Source organism: Periophthalmus magnuspinnatus, chromosome 5 (genome assembly GCF_009829125.3).
Source record: "Periophthalmus magnuspinnatus isolate fPerMag1 chromosome 5, fPerMag1.2.pri, whole genome shotgun sequence".
Taxonomy (NCBI): domain Eukaryota; kingdom Metazoa; phylum Chordata; class Actinopteri; order Gobiiformes; family Gobiidae; genus Periophthalmus; species Periophthalmus magnuspinnatus.
Genome location: NC_047130.1, coordinates 20,432,955 through 20,453,370, shown reverse-complemented (window position 1 = coordinate 20,453,370; position 20,416 = coordinate 20,432,955). Strand labels below are relative to the sequence as shown.

The following is a 20,416-nucleotide window of genomic DNA, read 5'->3' as shown; positions in this document are numbered from 1 at the left end:
ATTGCCAGATGTAGGTCTATGTTGTATCAGTGATAAGTTATTTTGAGGAGGTTTTAAATATTTTTAGTAATCCTTGTGGGTTAAAAATGGCTTTCCTTACAAGAAACCTTTAGATGATGCAGTTTACCAAGTCATTTTTCTATCGTATGATTTGTTCAATTTAAATTTTTAAAAACTAATTTCAGTCATCAAAGTGGCAATACAATTTTCACTAATACATAAAAATACAAGTGCACATTTCATAGAGTTACAGGGTTTCAAGTGCTGAAAAGAAATAGAATAGGCTTGACTTTTAAGAATATACACAGCCTATGTATTTAAAAGATACCCATAAGTACAATAAGTATTTTTTTTGTCTGAAAAACATATTACAAATTTAACATAACTGAGAATAGGTGTATCATTATGCCAATTCTATAAATTATCCCCAAAAGACTCCAAGTCTTCACACTTTTATTTTGAAATGTACCGGATGTGGTTACAAGAAGGAAAGTAGCGGCGTGAAAGAGTAGGCGTAGTTTTTACAGCACTGTTAATTTTACACAGCATTTGTTTTACTTGTCAGGTTTGCGTGTAATTGCAGGACAGCTCCAACAGGTTATTGACTTTGTTTTAAGTGGACGTTCATGTTGTATCAAGATCGGAAAGGCTAAGTTTGTGTTAGCACAGGGCTGCCACATAACGGGAAAGCTAGTTAGCCATTCCCAGCTGTGCAACGATGTTAGGCGAAGGGGAGGCATAAACTCGCTTTAATTACTTTCTCTCTGCATGAGAACATACCAGATAATGTCTCCGTAAACCCGGTTGTTATTTTTTTAAATCACGGACATCTTAGTTTGCAAGCGGTGGAGCTGTTTGCTAACTATGACCCAACCAGATCCGCAGCGTCTCTCGCCAAACGTGTTGAAGTGGTTCATGGAGGGACAGACAGCAAGATGGGACTCTCGATAATCCCGGTAAGTAAACCACACCTTTGATGCATGTAACGAGTTTTTCAGGTACAGCTTCGTGCATTTTCACTCCCGGCAGAGTTGCAGAGCGTACGACCATGTAAACTTGAAGCTAACTGAAGAACTGAGGGGCCCAAATCGTGTTTGCACCTTATTTTGAATTTTAGCAGCTCTCTCCCTTTTTCCACAGCTCCTGTCAAGTTGAAGGACTGACAGCCGCCAAAATAGCCTGCCAAAACCGGGGACAGGCAGCATGAAGGCGCTGGGGTCCAAGTTTTCCTTTTACGCTGGGTTTGTGGTGGGGACTTTCGCCTTATACTTGTTCCTACGGCAGCTGTGGTACGAGAGGGCTGCCACGGCTAGTTCCAGTAATTATGACAAAATACACGATTATCAACTTCACTTGGAGCAAGACAGAAAAGTATGGAAGAAGGACAGATCAGCACTGTTCAACCTGGAACATCCACACCACACAGGTATGTACAATACAAAAATTAAGGCTAGTATCGGACAATTTGTACGCAAAGTAATTCAGAGTGCTTTACAAAATAAGAAATAGATTAAAATCACAATTCAAACAAATTAATACATAAATCACATCTTAATAAATATCCTTAAATGAACATTAAAAGAGAAAAGTGCAGAATAAAAACCTTTTTGTAGTTTAGTTTACTGGTTTATTTTAAAAGGGACCGTGTGCAAACACATTGATTTACTAAAAGAAGAGATGCTTTACACTACATTTAGCTAAAGCCAGTTTCCATCTGCAGTCCCCAGGCAGAGTAGTAGTAAGTAGTAGTGGTAAGTAGTAAAATGAGTAGTATTTTGTTTTAAAATGGTTTGCCTGGATAATTTAAATTACAAATGTATAAGCTTAGTAGTATAGGCTAATTGTTTTTGCAGTAGTAGTAATGGTAGCTAACAACATATGCCAAACCTGTTTCAGTCACTGTATGCCAGTCTGGAGGGTGGTAGTAGAAGTAGCATTAAGTTATACTTTATTAACACAACTAAATTAAATATTGAAAGTACTGAAAGGTACTAATGCACAGTTGGTTTCATAATCAAACAACTCAACTTTGGCAAACAGTCCACGTCCGTTGCAGACATTTGTTGAGTGATATTTCACAAACTACAAAGCCCTCAAACTATGGTTAGGCTTAGCTGTGTCTATGCCTCAATGTTTTTTTTATTTTGCACTATTCTCTTTTAATGTTAATTTAACAATGATTGTTTGTATTTTGGCTTAGTTCGTGTTGTAATTTTAATGTCTTTCTTATTCTGCGAAGCACTTTGGACTTGAGCTATACAAATAAACTTGCCTTGCCCTCTCATAACAGTGTATATGAGTAACATAATCAGAGCAGATGTTTCTATTTTGTACTATTAAGTACTCCCAACCATTTTAGAACCAAGAAAATTCTCTTTTAGAGTTGAAATTGTGAACATAAAGATAGCTTAACAAATTTTGTGTTTTCAATTTTGTGACAAACTGTCATTTTAATTGTAGCAGTGAAGTGATATTTGTAGTAACAAGAGTGGTAACAGTGGTAGCCTTTATATTTGTAGCAGTGGTAGTTAAATATTGATGGTAGGCAGCAGCCACAGTACTACTAGTATTAGCTGGGTCAGTTAGTACTTGATGAATAAGTGTGTTTGCTGTGCAGTCTGTTAGAATTAAAATTAGTGAGTGTAATGCTATTATTCAAACTCAGTAGCATTGTAGGAACTTCAAGCTTTCACATAAGTACATATTTTGTATTACTTTATCCAGTTTGTTTCTCTATCTCTTGGTTAATAAGGTTGTTACTTTGCAGCTGATGTCATCAACTATCGCTGGGGATGTAATGCTAACTGTAGACATACTTTGTATGAGGCTTTGTTAGACTTGAATCTGATCTTCGTTTTAAGACAATGTGACCATAAAAAGGTGGTTTTGTCAGAACTATAACAGGTGAGCTGATTTGTGCTGTTAAAGTCCCTGTTAAATAAAATAACAGTCACAAGCAAGTTGGCATTAAAGTTTTTCCATTAGTCACTCTACCCTTTTTTGTTGAAAATCAAACCCCTAAAACATGACTATCAACACTCCTATTGATCACGGGGAGGGGCTGTGTTTGCTGAAATGTGTAGTATGTCCCCATAACAGCTGAACATTCCTCTATAGACATAATGTAGTGCACCCAATTAATAGATCACAGCAAAGTATCAGTTGTCATTCCTTCAACTGCTTGTCACATGTTGAAAATACATACGAGAGTACGTACCGTACTCAACCTTAATTGCAGCAGCAGCTCACTTCCATTGATATTTTGCAGTGACTGGGGATGTTCTTCATATGTCTATGGTGAAATGTTTTTTAATTTCAACGTAAAAGATGAGAGTGACTAACTGAAAATCCCTTTCCTAATGCTAGCCAGCTTGTGACTGTAAAGTTATGTGTAAAAAAACTTGTTTAACAGTACAAATCACCTCAGCTGCTGTAGTTCCAACCAAGTCAGCTCTGGTTGTCAGATTGTGTTAAAATGAAGCTCAGATTAAAGTCTGACAAAGATGGATAGAGCAGTGCCTACAGTTTAGCATCACACCTCCAGGTAATGTTGATGACATCGAGCGATGGATCATATGTGGATGACTGAGAGATTGTGATTTTCAACATTAAATAATAGTCCATCCATCTGTGTAATCCCTCAATGAACCATGACGGAACCTCTACCTGGACGACTGACATATACTAGTCTATGATGTCTTATACTTGTTCTGATACAGTTCAAGATCAATCTAGGATTCATTTCTGTCCTGTGACTGTGACTTTTTTACTATCGATACCTGCTCAAAAAGTTTTGATATTGATTAGTATCTGATTTTCCATACTTTTGACACCCTTACATCTAACTCTGCTCTTCTGTTTTCCAGGTGAGGACAGTCGAATGGCGGACGAACTCTACAAGAAAGTTCGCATCTTGTGTTGGGTCATGACCGGACCCAACAACCTAGAGAAGAAAACTCGCCATGTTAAAGCCACCTGGAGCCGTCATTGTAACGTTGTCGTGTTCATGAGCTCCGTCGATGACCCAGATTTCCCTACTGTGGGTCTCGGCACCAAAGAGGGACGCGACCAACTTTACTGGAAAACCATTCGTGCATTCCATTATGTTTATGAACACCACAGACACGAAGCAGACTGGTTTCTAAAGGCAGACGACGATACTTATGTCATTGTAGATAACTTGAGATGGGTTCTGTCCAATCATACGCCAGAAGAACCTATATATTTTGGTAGGAGGTTCAAACCGTATACCAAACAGGGGTATATGAGTGGAGGGGCGGGTTACGTTCTGAGCAAAGAGGCTTTGAAAAGATATGTGGAGGGATTTAAGAGTAAAACGTGCACGCATACTACCTCGGTGGAGGACTTGGCGATGGGGCAGTGCATGGAAAAGGTGGGGGTCCTCGCAGGGGATTCCAGAGACACAGCTCTGAGGGAAACTTTTCATCCGTTTGTACCTGAACAACACCTCACCAGCAAGTTTCCCAAGAGCTTCTGGTACTGGAGCTACTGCTACTATCCCATCTCAGAGGTAAGAGGCTCACTGAAATGTTTCTGTTGATTTTTTTTTCTTGAAAGTTTGAACCCTGTGAAACTTAAAATAGTTTGATACTTCAAATTGGAAGTTTTACATCTGTGTTTTGGATTGAAAACACCCTACAATATTGGCCTCTGTGCCTTTAAACTCTTACAAGTCCCATATTACACTATTTTCTGGTCTATGTTATAATGTTGTTTCCTCATCACAAACATATCTGGAGTTTTGTTTTGTTTCATTTACACATGTTTAACAAACAAACATTGCACATTTAAACTTAATTCTTCTCTCAAACAACCTTCTGATGTCATTTTGTAATACAGGAAGTGCTCAGCTGTGTTTTTAGATGCCATACACCTTTTACTAGGATAATTTCAGCCCTGGAACTGCCAATCTCCATTGAATAAAAGGTAAAATGTAGTGATAGTTTATGTTAACAGCTACATGACACCACAAGGTAGAACAGCATTTTGAGCTTTGGAGATGTGTCTTTGGAGACAGACTAATAATAAAGGATTACTCAAACGTGCATGAATGAAACAAAACATAACTTCGGGTACATTTTTGATGAGGTAACAATGTTCTAACATGGCTTAAACCTCATGTGTCACTTTTATGTAATATAGGACCTTTAATATTTGAAATTTCTGAAAAATCAATGGGGAAAATTAATGGGAAATCGACATCTGGGATCTCAGTGGGCTTTAAAGTGGGCGGGACTGTTGAGCTGATAATAACGAGTCTGAAAGGGCGATATTGATGAAAATAAATATGTCATGATTTTGTATTATGAAAATATTCCAAGGAGATTATGACAGTCCATCACAAATGTGCTAAAATATCCTTGTAAAGGGTTGAGGTTCAAGTATAGCACAAATATGGCAACAAAATGTCCCATAACTGATTCGACATCCCTAGCTTTCCCTCAGATGTTCTATGGGTTTGGAACAGAATCTTATGGGTTACAGTGTGTTAGAGATAGACATTAGGCCGATATTTGGAGTTTTTAGCACATCCGCTGTTAGGCTTAAATCTCCAGTACAGGCCTATATTTTGTTTTGGTCAATCTTCTGCCTCAGAGATTGCTGCACAAATGTGACTACACAGCTCTCTTATAGTGATATGGTGAAATGGGATTTGGGGGGAGTTTGTCGTAGATTTAAATGACAGAATTTGGGGAAAATTATCAAAATCGGACCCACGTATGGCCCAAATATATTGGCAGAGCTTATCGGCCATCGGTTGCTATGAAGTCTAAACAATTGGTATCACCATTGACCCATATCGGTCTGATCCACTATGCCCCTTTCAAGATTAGGTTTATGACTTTGTGTACTTAAATACCAACAACCTTGAAAAGCACCACACAATAACATCCAGTCACATCTTTGATCATATAAACAGTACAAACATACTGATATTATTAAATGAAACTTTCTCACAAAAAAGATAAGGCTTTTGTCTGGCCTTTTAGTTAAATCTCAGTAATTGAAAATGTACGATGAACTCGGCTCTGTCATTTGATGATGATGATGATTTTGAGATTGTTTGGTATACGTTTTGTTTTGTTTTTTGCACTTCCCTATCTTACTTCCTGTCATGTGACCCCAGTGGACCTTCTGTAGTTGGCCTTCATAAAACTTGGATTACTGTAAATGTGGTGCATTGATGGTGACGTCAGCATAAATAAGTGAAAGATAAGACATTTCACAACATTTTCATAGGGGTCTAAACAGGGTTAGCAGGTTTTATACATGTTACTGTTTGCAAAGGAAATGTATAATGTGCAAACTAGGACTGTTTAAACTGCGACATCATTTGGGTTTACTATTTTGCTGGGCAGTATTATATGGATTACAAAGCTGTTTAAAAGCTGCCCAGAGAATCAGTGCAGTGTTGATTTTTTTTGGTCACATGAACATAGAATATTTTACCCAAACCAGCCTAATGGTACTTTCTATCAGATTTAGGCAGCAAAACATTTCTCAAATTCTCAATTTTAAATTAATGGGATTCCCACTTAACCAGAATTGCCATCACTGTTCATTAACATTTGGAGGCAAAAGTGGGAAAAAGGTTAATAGTGTCAGAATGCTTTGTATGAAAAGTTTAGCATTTTAACATCCATACATTTGTTATCGTGGTAACTGAAATTTCAATGAGTTGTGACAAGATTCCATTTGCAAGACAAGTTTAATTCAAAGAAAAACATGGATTAATTCATTGCCCACATTTTAAAGAGGGTTTTATTGTGCCAAATGTTTTTGTTTTTTTTAGCTTTCTAGCATGTTATAATATTTCCTCATCAAAAACATGCCTGAAGAGCTTTTATATCATCCATCCATGTTTCAGTAATTTTGCGATCCCATGTACTATTCGAACTCTCTTTACAGTTAGAGTATGATCCTTTCCAGTGCTCAGCCCACCAGCCTACATCACACAGGCTCTCACATGACAATTCTCCCATCTTGACAAACCTGATGTGATGTGCAGTAGTTTCATTAGCGAAATGCACCCTGATTGTGTTGTGATAGTGCTCTGAAGGGGAAGTGACTCAGGATGGAGAGCAAAGGGAGGAGGGACTCGGAGCATCAAAAACAAATGAAACTTGTAAAACATGTTAATATGTTATTTTTGTGTTAGAGGTTAATACCCCGTAGAAGTAAAATACCCCTCTTAAAATATGTTGTTCTTATCTTCAGGGTCCAAACTGTTGCTCAGACATTTCCGTCTCCTTCCACTACGTTGACTCGTCTCTTATGTATTTATTGGAGTATTACACCTACCACCTCCGTGCCTTTGGATACAAGTACCGCTACAACCCTCCCATCTCATCCGTGTACAAGGGGGTCCTAGAAGCCCCCCCTGCTCCTGCTATGGACCAACAAGACCAAGTCCGAGACCTAGCCCAGGACCAAAAACCAGTCCAGGAGGCAGAGGAGGCACATGTTGAAGGTCATTGATGACTGTAGGACTGAACCAAACTGAAGGATTTATTTTAAATGTTTTGAATCGTTTTAACCTTGCTTCATATCCAAGACAGTCCACTTTTTTGAAAAGGCATCAAAGATGAACAGCAAAGAACAGTTACCAGATTAAAGTGAATATTGACCTAGTATTTGAGTGATTTTTAAGGTCATTTTGTCATAAGCAGTTTTATATCAATTCTGTATACACACGAGGCAAATGTCAATAAATTATAATGGGGAACGTGAAATTTTAATGGTCAAGTTGAAATTGGTGAGAAAATATTGTACAAACTGCAAAAAAATAAAAATACAAATCTATTAATAGTGAGAATTAGACTAAACATTTTGGGAAAATGTATGTTTTTAATTTAAAGTGATGGTCACACAACTAAAATAGGACTCAGACCTTTAGAGGGAAATTTGAGTATTTTGCAGACACTATTTTTGAATTATATAATATTTGGGTTTCTCTGTTAAATGTATGTAAAAAATTTGTCTTTGACAATTTACAAATTTATTGACAATTTGCCTACGAGTATTAGCAACTGTTACTACCTTCAGCTCTTAACTAGGGGTGGGCGATATTGACAAAAATTAGTTTATTGTAAAGGGTTTGCTGTGGCACAAAGTTACGCCAGACACCAGTGTGGAGTTTTTCCATCATGGTAAAATTAACAACAATTGCCATGCTAAGGTGCACCTCCTGATTGGACAGTAAAATGCTTTCTAATTAGATGCAGACAGTGGTCTTATTTTGACCTCAAGAGCTGCTTGTATAATACTGGGGCAAGACAAAATTAGCTCAAATACACAGGGCCTAAATATAACTGGTATACTCAATATTCAAATTTAGCAGCTCTCCAGAACAGCATTTACAATACCATCCATTTTTCAATATATCTCCCACCACTACTTTACAGGACCAAACAATTCAGAAAATCTTTCCTTCGCTTTCTTCAAACCACAATGGGATGTCAGTACCGCTTTTCTGTTGGGCTAAAGCTAACTCCACCTGTCATGAAACTAAATGCTACCCATTGTTTCTCTATGGGATGAACGTTTGACTAGTAACACTGTAGTTCAAGTTTAGCAGCTCAAGTTTCTTTCTTCCCGTTTAAACAATGACGGTGGTATATAAAACCTCAACTGCTGCTAATCAGTTATATTTTTTAAGAGTCTGCCACCTAAAGATGACATTTTATAATTGAGCAATATTTTGAGCTGTCTGACATCTGCCTTTCTCCATGGAAATGTTAATATTTTGCCTGCAATGATCCATAATATGACATTAAAGGTATCCATCGCTATGGAGACAAGAAGGCAAAGTTACAGGTCAGATCTGTGAAGAGGCAATCCCCCTCACAGAAAGACTGCATGTTTTTCAAGGTATATTTTTAAAAGCAATAAAAATACTTGTAACTGTGGAACATTCCAGGCAAAACCAGAAAAGTTCCATAGTTTCTTTGAGTTGAGTTTCTTTAAACCACTTAAAACACCCATAGATTTCAACGCAAGGCCAATGTATTTTGCATTAGAATACACATCTGAACTAAATACTACCAAAACGCTTTTCAATGTTACAGTAGCAAAAGTTTCAAAAAGTAGTTTCCCGACTATGTATAACTTCAAATGTCAGAGATAAAAGCCTTTCAAAGTGTTTTAATTAACACAATTATATTATTATTTCATATATATTGAATGTCTTGTTTTGACTAGTACAGAAAATCGGGCATTATAACTCTTGAAATTCATATCACATAATGCCTTTGTCAAGTTGCTGCCAGTATCTACTTTCCACCATGGCCCATAGGGCTTTGTTTGTGGTGAGTTTTGCAAATCTGAGGTGAAAGTTTAGTCAGAACCAATCTCTAAAGCTAAAAGTTGTAATCTGGCCTATTTCCTAAACATGTTCCCTCTATGAGACTTTAGCCAGCTGTTATCCTCTATAATTTAGTAGCTGTTTACACTCTGCCTTAAGTAGCACTGAGGGATTAGTGCCGTGTTTACAGTAGGTTCTTGATAGTGAAAACCTCCATTGAGGAAAAGACTATTGTACACAATGGGCCTAGCTTCAAGCGGGACAATAGAAATAGGACCTAACATGACTAAAATAAATACTCTGTGTAAAAGAAGGAAGCAAGTCCGTATATAAGTTCATAGAAGTTACCACTGTCATAAAGTCCAAAATTAATTGGTAAAAAATGGGGTCAAATCTCAATGCAAAAACACAAACTTTTTTAAATTGTACTTTGTTATATAATATAATTATATATAGTTGTATAATTAACTATATAATAATAATAATAATAATAATTGTTATTATTATATAATAATGTGTTATATAACTTATAACTAAAAAACTATATAACTATAACAAAAAAGGAAGAAGAGGACAGAGAAGCTGGTCTAGGGTTCAGCATTATGACTATGTAGTTTTCTTCATATTGATTAAAGGTGCACTATGTAACTTTTCCATTACCTGCTTATCTCCATGGAGATGTTATTACTTTGCCTATAGTGTTCCACAGTATAGCACGAAATAATTGTGTAATATTTATTGAATTGCAGGTGTTTTAAAGTGGTAAAACAAAAATCTTGAAAAACATTTATTTGTGAGTGAAGCTGCATCTCCACAGCTTTGCTCTGTAACTTGATAAACCAATTTAATGCTCTACTGTGAGACATTCCAGGCAAGGCAGTAACAACACGGACGCACACCAACACGGACGCACACCAACACACACACTTGCATAGAGCAGCATTTAAATTTAAAAATCATAGCAGTTTTAACACATTTTACAACTTTTGCTGCGTTTAATGTATGCATTAAAATGTATGCTTAAAAACCCACTTCTTAATAGAAAAAAAGTCATATTTTTCTGAACTTTTTCTGATCTGAACCCGGTGCACATGTGTATCATTACTTTTGCCTTTCATCTCATTGTGGTTTTGGACACCTGTAAAGAAAACAAAAAACAAAACAAGTATCCTCGGGCTGCAACCGATTTCTGGTGACGTGCATATACCTCTTCGATGCTTCAAATGTACTTTCATTTTGAGTTATGTTGTGTCTTAACTTCTGGGTCTAATGAAACTCTCTGAAATGAAATTATATTATTTTGCCCTAGAACTTTGTATGGACCCTGTTTCAATTCAATTCAATTCATTTATTTTTGTAACGCCCAAAATCACAACAACAGTTGTCTCGAAGGGCGTGTTTAAAATGTTTAGTTGTAAAAACAAAAAGACGCATTTATTTTTGCTAAGGGCTGGACATTATGATAAATGATAAACTATTGCGCTAACACATTTTAACATTTGACTTAAAAAAAATGTAAAGATGATTCCCCACCGGGAGGAGGCCCCAGGTAAGATCCAGGACACGCTGGAGGGACTATGTCTCTTTGCTGGCCTGGGAACACCTTGGGGTCCCACCACAGGAGCTGGAGGAAGTGTCTGGGGTAAGGGAAGTCTGGTAGTCTCTGCTTAGACTGCAGCCCCGGAAAAGAGAAAGAAAATGGATGGATGTCTAAAGCCAAATGTATGAATACTACAACACATTTAATTTCATAGATAATTATTATTTTTGAAATTCTGCAATACTTCAATATAGCCCTTCTTCTAGCAGTGCTTTCAGGTTTCAACTATTGTCTTAATTTGACTGTAATCTCTTGGTCTATATGAAATTTATTGACATCTGATTGGAGAGAACTGGCGTGAAAAAAGGTTTATTTACCAAAAGGTTCCAATAATTCCCATTTTCTGCTTATACTGTCCACGGAGGAACTGAGCAGTTGACATTTTTGGAGCCAAGTTTTGAAAATCAAGCTGCATTAACTGTCTCGCTTTGTACTTCCTGTTTCTACTTCCTGCTTTCTGTCATGTGAACTGTTTTAGCTTGTGCCTTGAACATGGAGACGCTGCACATATGACTTTGCACTGTGATGTTATAGAAAGATTTAAAATGTACCTAATTTTCTGGACAATTGCCTTTTGGGAAAGTCAGTGAATGGTTTATTGAAATACGATTTAAGTGGATTGTAATAATTTTAAAATTGGTAGGGCCAAGAAATGGTATTTCTTGACTTATTCTTATATATATATATATATATTGTGTGTTGAGCATTCATATCAGTTTACCATATTGTACTGTAACCAAACAATACGTTTTAGTGTGCACAGTTGTGGCCACCGGTTTAAGTTCAGACATGGTGCACAAGTGCCATTTGAAAAGTACAAAGGTATTTAGTTCTACCGGTTTAAGTTCAGACAAAGAAAGTAATTACTGAACAAGGTGTTCGAGTTCCTTGTCATTTCTGGAATTTTAAAACGTATCGGACGGTTCACGGTTCAGATTTTGATGTTATAATATCAGATGGCAGGTGGGGGCCTGTGTAACTGTGGGACATTCACTATTTTTTAAAGAAATGCGCAACAAAATCCACAAACGTTCAAACATAGAATTATTTGTTTGGTATCGGCTCCACAAAGTTGCCATATTAATCTTACGGTTTAAAGTCATTTCAACTGACAACATTCATGTCTTTGGTGTTTATAATGGCACCACCTTCTGATGCTGTTGTGAAAAAAAATCATTTCATGTTTGTTTATTCATACTGAAAAATAAGTTTTTGTGTCATGTGGGTAGGGTGGGTTTGCCATGTGCTCCAACTCCATTTAAACTATAGGAATTCTTGAATGATGAGATCTCAAGTGAACACAACGTAGAACTAAATATCTCTAATTGCTTTCATTTAATTTGTTTATTAGATCTGAAAAATATTTAGAGCCGTGTGCCTAATGCTGTGGAGTTTTGAGCAGTTTAATGCCACGGGTTGCATATTGTCAGTTTTTAGTATTAATTCCATGCACTTTGGAGTGTAAAGATTTAACCACTGATGCTTTTTGTCCTTACAACAACAAAAAACTGGTTGAAAACACTGCAAAACAAAAATATCTCAACTTAGAATGACTTGAATTCAGAATAATCTTGTTTTGAATATATATATATTTTTTTTGGTTTGTCAAAATAATCAATACCCAGATAGATTTTGTATTAATTATTATCAATCAAAACCATACTGTCATTTGAAGTATTTGAAGTTATATATTACCTATTGGGACTAAGTTGGACCCTTCTTGCATATGTTTTAACGGTCTTGATCGTCATCAGAACTAACCTAAGATCACATGATATTAAATAAATTGTGCTTAATTGGAGAAAATACTAGTGTAAGAAAAGTGCTTTTAAAGGGCCCATATTACACTATTTTCTGATCTATGTTATAATGTCTCCTCATCACAAATAGACCTGGAGATGTGTTTCATTTCATTCACACATGTTTAACACAAAAACCCTGTATATTTCGGTTGAGTTGAGTTCTCTCAAACAGAAAATGCTCTGTTCCACCTTGTGATGTCATGTGGTGTCAAGTGTTTCACTGTGTTTTTAGACTCCACACACCTTCACTACAGAGCATGGAACAGAGCATTTTGAGCTTTGGAGAAGTAGACAGTGTAATAATAAATGGTTACTTAAACACGTCTGAATGAAACAAAACACAACTCCATGTCTGTCTTTGATGAGCTAACTCCATTATAACATGGCTTAAAGCTCAGAAGAGTCCGTTTTGTGTAATATATAGCCTTTAATCATTGTGGTATTTAAACTGGATTGGTAATATTAGTTTATTTAGTTGACATTTTGGATATGTTTCAAGGTGGCTTCTCATTGGTTTTTAAAATATAAAATATGGTCACTGAATAAAATCAACTCGTCAACTGAAATAAACATAATTTGGGTCATTTAAATTGTTATATTTTGTGTTTTTGCAGTGTGGGTTTAACTGGACTTACTTTAGAGCATGTGTGAAGTGTCTAGACCGCGACAATCTTGAACATTTAACGCTTGTATTAAAGGGACGGTGTACAGCAGTGTATTTATGAAATCTGAATGTATTTACGTTGAACTTTCTTAATTGTGTAAATAAGCCTTGACCAGTGTGAGCCGGAACGTTTTGAAGTGAACGGTACTTTAATCACTATAAATAAATGCATATTTTATTGTACAGTTGTGTCTTTGCGAATTATTTCCGTCACATTACATTGGACTGTTAAGGTTTCACTAATACAATTATTTTTGACGTTTGACCCGTTCTTCAATGTGTTTTAAATGGACTTATGTAGTTGTTTTGTTTGTATTTAGGCCAATCAATGACTATATCCTTTTATGGTTCAATATATGTTAGATGGAACAATATTTTTTGAGAGTCAATATTTATCGCGGGTACTTTTTCTTTGCACTACTGGAAAATCTTTGGTTATTTTTTGGCTATATGATAAGATTAAATTAAAAACGTCTGTGTCTCATTACAGATGCAAACCAAGTACTAAAGTTTTCTGCTGCAGCTCATGGCTTTTAACAATATTGTACATTTCAAATAGTTTCTTCTATGTTTTTTGTGTCAGTGGCATACATTAGTTTCAGTATAATCGTTTATTGTCTATATTTACTTCAGCAATATATCGAACTTCAAAATTTGTTATCATTACCTATTTGTATTTGTATTTTTAACAAGACTCCTGTGGATAGCAGAGTCTGAGTGCTCTCATTTGGCTCTCCCTGTATAAATAAGGAAAAAAAAGTGGGTCAAAGGTATCAGTGTCCGACCCACAAGGAGAACAGGTAAAACAGTGTCTATTTTGGTTCACATCAGGAGACTAAAATGATGGAGTGAGGACTGTTTTAAATATGCTATTGACCTCATTTATGTAAAATGTTATATGTTTATGTGCAACAACAAGTCAACGCTGCAGTGATTCTCTGGGAGGATTTAAAACGGCTCTGTAGTCTGTAGAGAACATATTTTCTGTCAAGATCAGAGGCAAAATAATACAACCCAAATGACGATGGCGGCGCCCACGGAAACATCTGGAACAAGGTGGATAAATGTTTCTGCAAACCTTCAACAATCCGATTAAACTTGCACTGTGTAACATTTATGGTGAGCGGTCTGCCACCTACTTGTCTCCATGGAGATGTTATTGCTTTGCCTGGAATATTTCACAGTATGGCATTAAATGTATTTTTCTCCATAAAATCTGATAAAAATCTGATTGTGATCTCATTCCTGTGACAATATGCTAATGCTATGCTAATTTAATAAAGACAAAAAACATTAAAGATGGATGAGTTCAAAGTTCGTACTGTGGAACTTACCAGAAAAAGCAATACCATCTCTATGGAGACAAGCAGGTGGTAGATCCTACACTAGAAAAGTATAGCCACTGCGAGTATCATAGTGACCAAAGAGTCGATCTGGATCCTGTTGAAGGTAATGTCCCTTCAGGTGCCTTTTTTCTCTGAAGTCGCTCTCATTGGTGTTAGCAACAGGTTTGATTGACAGCATTGATCAGCATCTGCACCACTGGTTTAGCCTGATTTGTCTGTTACTAATATTCATATCTTGATTTACGAACAAAATTGTGAATAAATACACCAGGATCATGTGGTTAATATGAACATCAAATAACGAGGCTCACTGCAGCAGTTACAGAGAGAGTTACATTTACAGTTTTTCAATGTAAAGTGAATTGGAGCCAGAAGCGCACCTATGGTCACTTCCTATTTGGCAGATTAGTATGTCCATTTTTATACACGGGTTTAAACCTCAGCATGGAACGGACTGGTGCATCTTCGCTCTCACAGAGATTTTAGATCCAAGAAAAACAGCCCCGCATTGTGTATGTTTTTGGTGCTTCTTTAATATGTAAATCCATAAGTTTATAATTTTGTACATCTCCCAGTACCTGAACATTATAGACCACATTTCCACTGTACAAAAAGCATCTTATTATTTACTACACAAACGTGCCCATAGTTTGCTCCCGTTCAAATCTTGTTCTGAAATGTTACGCAACGACAACAGCATTAGCCAAAATTAATGCTATTTGTGGGTGATTACATTTATTTTGATTTATTTAGTTTTTACCTGGGATGTTACTTGGTCAAAGTGAAGCTTTTCTGAACTTTTTCTGTTGACACAAAGCAAAACCAGAGCATAACTTATATATGTAATTGTGTAATCATAATCCAATTCATATACAATTTAAAGTTTGCTCACCTGATGTCCTTCCTAAGAGACCACCTAAGATTCGCTCTAAGATTCCTGTGTCATACAAAAGATATATATATTATTTGAGGTATGTTTTAATAGCAACATCGTTTGGCTAAAATCTTACGTGGTTTTGGAGCACTCCTTCGTCCAAATAAACCCACAAAACTGTCCTGGTCGACGTCGTCAAATCTTTTCAGAGCAAAATCCTGCACCTCACAGGAGCGAGTGTCACTCTGAGGAAACAAAAAATAAGATATAATTTAGCTGAAAATTGTGCCTCAAATGTTTGTTTTATGACCAACCACCTTCAAAACCAAAAAATAACCCTGATAAACCACTGCTTCACCACATATTTTTATTGTATTTTTAGTGTTCTCTTGTGTGTTTGAAACTGTAAAAGGAAGAGCCTCTTTACAAATGATTCATGTATCATCATTTTTTGAAATCATTTTGACAAATATTTTGAAAATCTTAAAAGAAATAAATGAAAACTACTGTATGTGTATATCATGGATCATGTTTAGTTTAATTGGTTTCCGTGTTTTGGTTTGCCTTATTTCTACAGTTCATGTGTTTTAATTTGACGTGTCCTGTGTGCTTGTGTTTCTGAGTTTTACTTCCTGTCTGTTGATCGCCTGCTCCGCCCTCAGTGTTTCACCTGTGCCTTGTTTAATGGTGTATTTTAGCGTCATGTTTTCCTTTGTCCTGGTGTTTGTTCATTTTCTGTGATTCAATTTTGAGTTTGGACTATTTTGGAATTTTCAGTTTTTAGCTATTTTGCTGATTAAATTATTATTATTTAGCAGTTTTGCATTTTCTGTCTTATTTTGATAATGTCCTTGTGACAGCAACACAACATGGTTTAGTCCAAGTTAAAGCTGCAGTATGTAACTTCTGCTGGAGGGTCTGTTACTTGCTTGTCTTCATAAAGATGTTTTTGCTTTGCCTGGAGTGTTCCACGTTACAGTATTAAACTTGTCTATCTCCATGACAACAAGCATATTATACCACTAAGCCAAGTTACAAATCAGATGAGTGGAGAAGCGACCCTGCTCACGGTCATCTGTGCATGTTTGAGTAATTTAGTGATCTCTTCCGGGGCTTCTTATGGTTAGCCCAAAAGCCTGTCATCAAAGCTCCTGCACAGCAATTTTCCATAAATATACAAAAGCATGCAGCGTGCAGTATTTTCATTAGTGGGATGTACACTGATTGTGTTGTGATAGCGCTCTGAAGGGGGAGTGACTTAGTGCAGAGAACAAAGGGAGGCTTGGACTCTATGAACTTTCTTTGAGTAATAATATTCATAGAACGATCTCTCAACCTGAGTCTGAGTGTCGTACGGCTGCGGGCTGCTCCAGATCATCACAGGAAACAGGGTCAGCATCACCAGAGCCGAAACAGAGGCCAGAGCACAGCAGTGGGACATCCTCTTCAGTCTAAAAGGAACGGCAGAAATACATTAGCAAAACCCCAGACTATTTCCAAGCATTTGAGCTAAATTGACTGTATGTCTGATGTGTGCTGTCTGCATCTAATCTGAAAGTGTTTTAATGTCCTGTAACCGGGAACTGAGTGTTAGCATGCAAGTTGTTAGCTTTATTGTTACGGCAAAAGTACACTCTCTGAAAGTTGTGAAAAGCACTTACAAACTCAAAATGGTGAATAATTAAGATGCTCAGATTGTCTAAGGTAAGTGAGGAATAACTTTGGACCACTTTTTTTTTACACTTTTAAGAGTGAAAATCAGGTACAGCGCTCAGTATGGCATTCACGTCAACTCATCTGGACATAAACACATTTATTTGTATATGTCCAGATGACTACTTCTGACACTTTTTTTTCTATAATGATAATGTTTATATTAACTAGTTTTGCAAATAGTCAAATTTTTATACAGCACTTTTCCACTTTCAAGGTTGTCAAAGTGCATCACATCAAGGACCACTCACCCGTTCACACAGACATACACCAGTGTACACAGACACTGGGGATGAGGAGGGTTAAGTGTTTTGCCCAAGGACACAACAACAGCATTTATCTGCCTGTGGGTCAGAGGATCTGGCCCCTCTACCAATGGTGTTTTTGACGAGAGCGGGATTCAAACTGCCAACCTTCCGATCAGTGGGCAAACACTGAGTGGATCAGATCACTGCTTTTGAAACGTTTTCTTCTATATTGATAACATTTAAATGAACTAGTTTTGCTTTTATTTCCCAGATTTGCTCTACAAATGTTATAATGTGACATCTACAAATAACTTTTAATAGATTATTTTTCTGACCTATGGTCATGAGTTTTGGGTAATGACCGAAAGGACAAGATCACGGAAACAAGCGGCCGAAATGGATTTCCTCCGCAGGTTGGCTGGGCTCACCCTTAGAGATAGGGTGAGGAGCTTGTTCACACTGGAGGAGCTCGGAGTAGAGCCGCTGCTCCTACACATTGAGAGGAGCCAGCTGAGGTGGCATCTGTCCAGGATGTCTCTTGGGCATGTCCCACCGGGAGGACCCAGAACATGCTAAAGGGACTACATCTCTCGGCTGGCCTGGGAACGCCTTGGGGTCCCACCGGAGGAGCTGGAAGATGTGTCTGGGGTGAGGGAAGTCTGGCAGTCCCTTCTTAGACTGCTGCGCCCGCAACCCGGCCCCAGATAAGTGGAAGAAAATGGATGGATAGGTTATTTTTCCATACCAAGGTTTAGTTTGTTTTCGACTGCTCACTTGTGCTCTTCCTCACAGTGGTCGGTGATGTTGCTGTGATGTGTCTGGTCAGCTGTTTCAAACAGGTTTTGGTTGTTTTCCTGGTGGAGGCAGGACAACAGCGCCATCTGCAGTTCGACTTTTACAGGACTCTACTCGCTTTACTCTCACACACTTGGGATACCTTGGATGTCACAGCGACATCATGTGACGTGACCACTCTAAGGAAGAGCGCTAGTGAGCAGTCCACACTGTCATGAAAACAAACTAAACCTTAGTCTGGAAAAATAATCTATAAAAGTCAATTAACGGAAGACCAGATGAACCTCGCTGGGCTATGTACAAATAACAGTTGGTTAACATTAAAATCAGTGAATCCCAGTGAATCCTATCAAGCCCAAAGAACTAAGAGAGTGTTGTCCATGTACAGAGGAGGGACAGCACATACATGCGATCTGCAGATTCACTCCACCCAACCACAGACAATTTAGTGACATTTTTGCATCATAACATGTGCTCTGTTAGTCTCTCATAGTTAATCGTTGACAGATGTTTGAGTAGGAGTCACAACATGGAATGGATTAAGCCCAAAGAGATGTTTTTTTAAATGCAATGAAATGTAAAACTCTACTGTGATTCTTAACTGGCGGACCAAGAACCAAAATGAATCTGCACTGTGTTAAATGAATAAAGACATTTTTGGTTGGAGGACGTCTGTAATGTGAGTGCTCATTTAAAAAGTTAATTTAGAGCCTTTTAACAATGGCACATACGTCCATCTCCTAATATGTTTTCTTCACTGGTTTAAATTGAATTGTAGTTAGCCCCTGTATGATTTATAAAACATAATATGGATTTCTTAAGGTAAGTGAGGTATAACTTTGGACCACCACAAACTGTTTAAAATGAACTAATTCTGTTTTTGTTTTTTTTTGTTTTTTTTTTTAGACAGTAAAAATCTGGTACAGCACTTTTAAGTAAAAATATATTTAAGTAAAAGTAAGTACCTGTTTAGAATAGGTTGTGCACTATGTGGTTTTGTACAGAACTAAATTATTCCTTCAAAATAATACTATTACTCAATTAAATATAAGAGATACTTCAATAAAATTAAAACTCTAACTCAAACAGCAGCGGAAAAGCATTGGAAGAATACACAGAAAAAGTCTTACCTGCCGGTTCAGATGATGCTTGTATGAACACGTCCTGCTGGTGTCTCCTCTCAAACTCTATGTGTTGTTTATACCTTTTAGACCTGAGATTTCGACCAATCAGAGCTGGAGCTGTCACACGCTTGTCACACTTCGGCTCATGTTTAAGCACGAAATTAATTAATTATTTTTTTTACATTGATTAATTATTCCTCAAAGTCTGCACGGGCTCCAGCAGAATCCTCCATGTGACAAAGACTGACGATAACAAGAAACTGTAATGAAATAGTCATATCAAAAGATGAATTCACAAATGTTAAATCTGATCATTTCTATAACTAAACCCAAGAACTCACTGTGTTACAACAAAAGTCTGTGGAGAGTCCTGTTATTTTCTGATCTATGTTATAATGTTGTTTCCTCAACACAAACAGACCTGGATTTGTGTTTTGTTTCATTCACACATGTTTAACACACAAATTGTGCATCTAGGCTGTTCTTTTCTCAAACAGAAAACACTATGTTCCACCTTATGATGTCATGTGGTGATACAGGAAGTGTTCCATTGTGTTTTTAAACTATACACACCTTCACTAGAATCATTTGGATAATTTCAGCCCTGGAATTGTGAATTTCTAGTGAAAGGTAAAAAGTAGCTGTTAACTTGACAATGTGGAACAAAGCATTTTGAGCTTTTGAGATGTAGACAGACTAATAATAAAGTGTTACTCAAACATGTGTGAATGAAACGTGTGAAATGAAATGAGGCGTGCTATTTTTACCACAATTTCCTCCACAAACAACACAATACCCTCTTATTACTCTTATTCAGCCCAAAACCTGCTAGCCCTGTAGTTTAGATCTGTACAAGCATGTTATGAAATGTGATTTTTGTGTTAGTCTGTTCACATTTCAATCTTTTTGCCAATTCAAGTATGAG

The 20,416-nt window shown here is 36.9% G+C and overlaps 1 protein-coding gene across 1 annotated transcript; it reads left to right on the top strand.

Annotated features, from left to right (window-relative positions):
• The first annotated feature begins 480 nt into the window (after positions 1–480).
• Positions 481–9,665, top strand: c1galt1lb (core 1 synthase, glycoprotein-N-acetylgalactosamine 3-beta-galactosyltransferase 1, like b). The gene is made up of 4 exons (XM_033967121.2): positions 481–956; positions 1,141–1,426; positions 3,867–4,531; positions 7,240–9,665. The coding sequence occupies exons 2-4, from the start codon at positions 1,204–1,206 to the stop codon at positions 7,498–7,500; spliced, it is 1,149 nt and encodes a 382-aa protein (XP_033823012.1). The 5' UTR covers positions 481–956; positions 1,141–1,203; the 3' UTR covers positions 7,501–9,665.
• Positions 9,666–20,416: the final 10,751 nt, after the last annotated feature.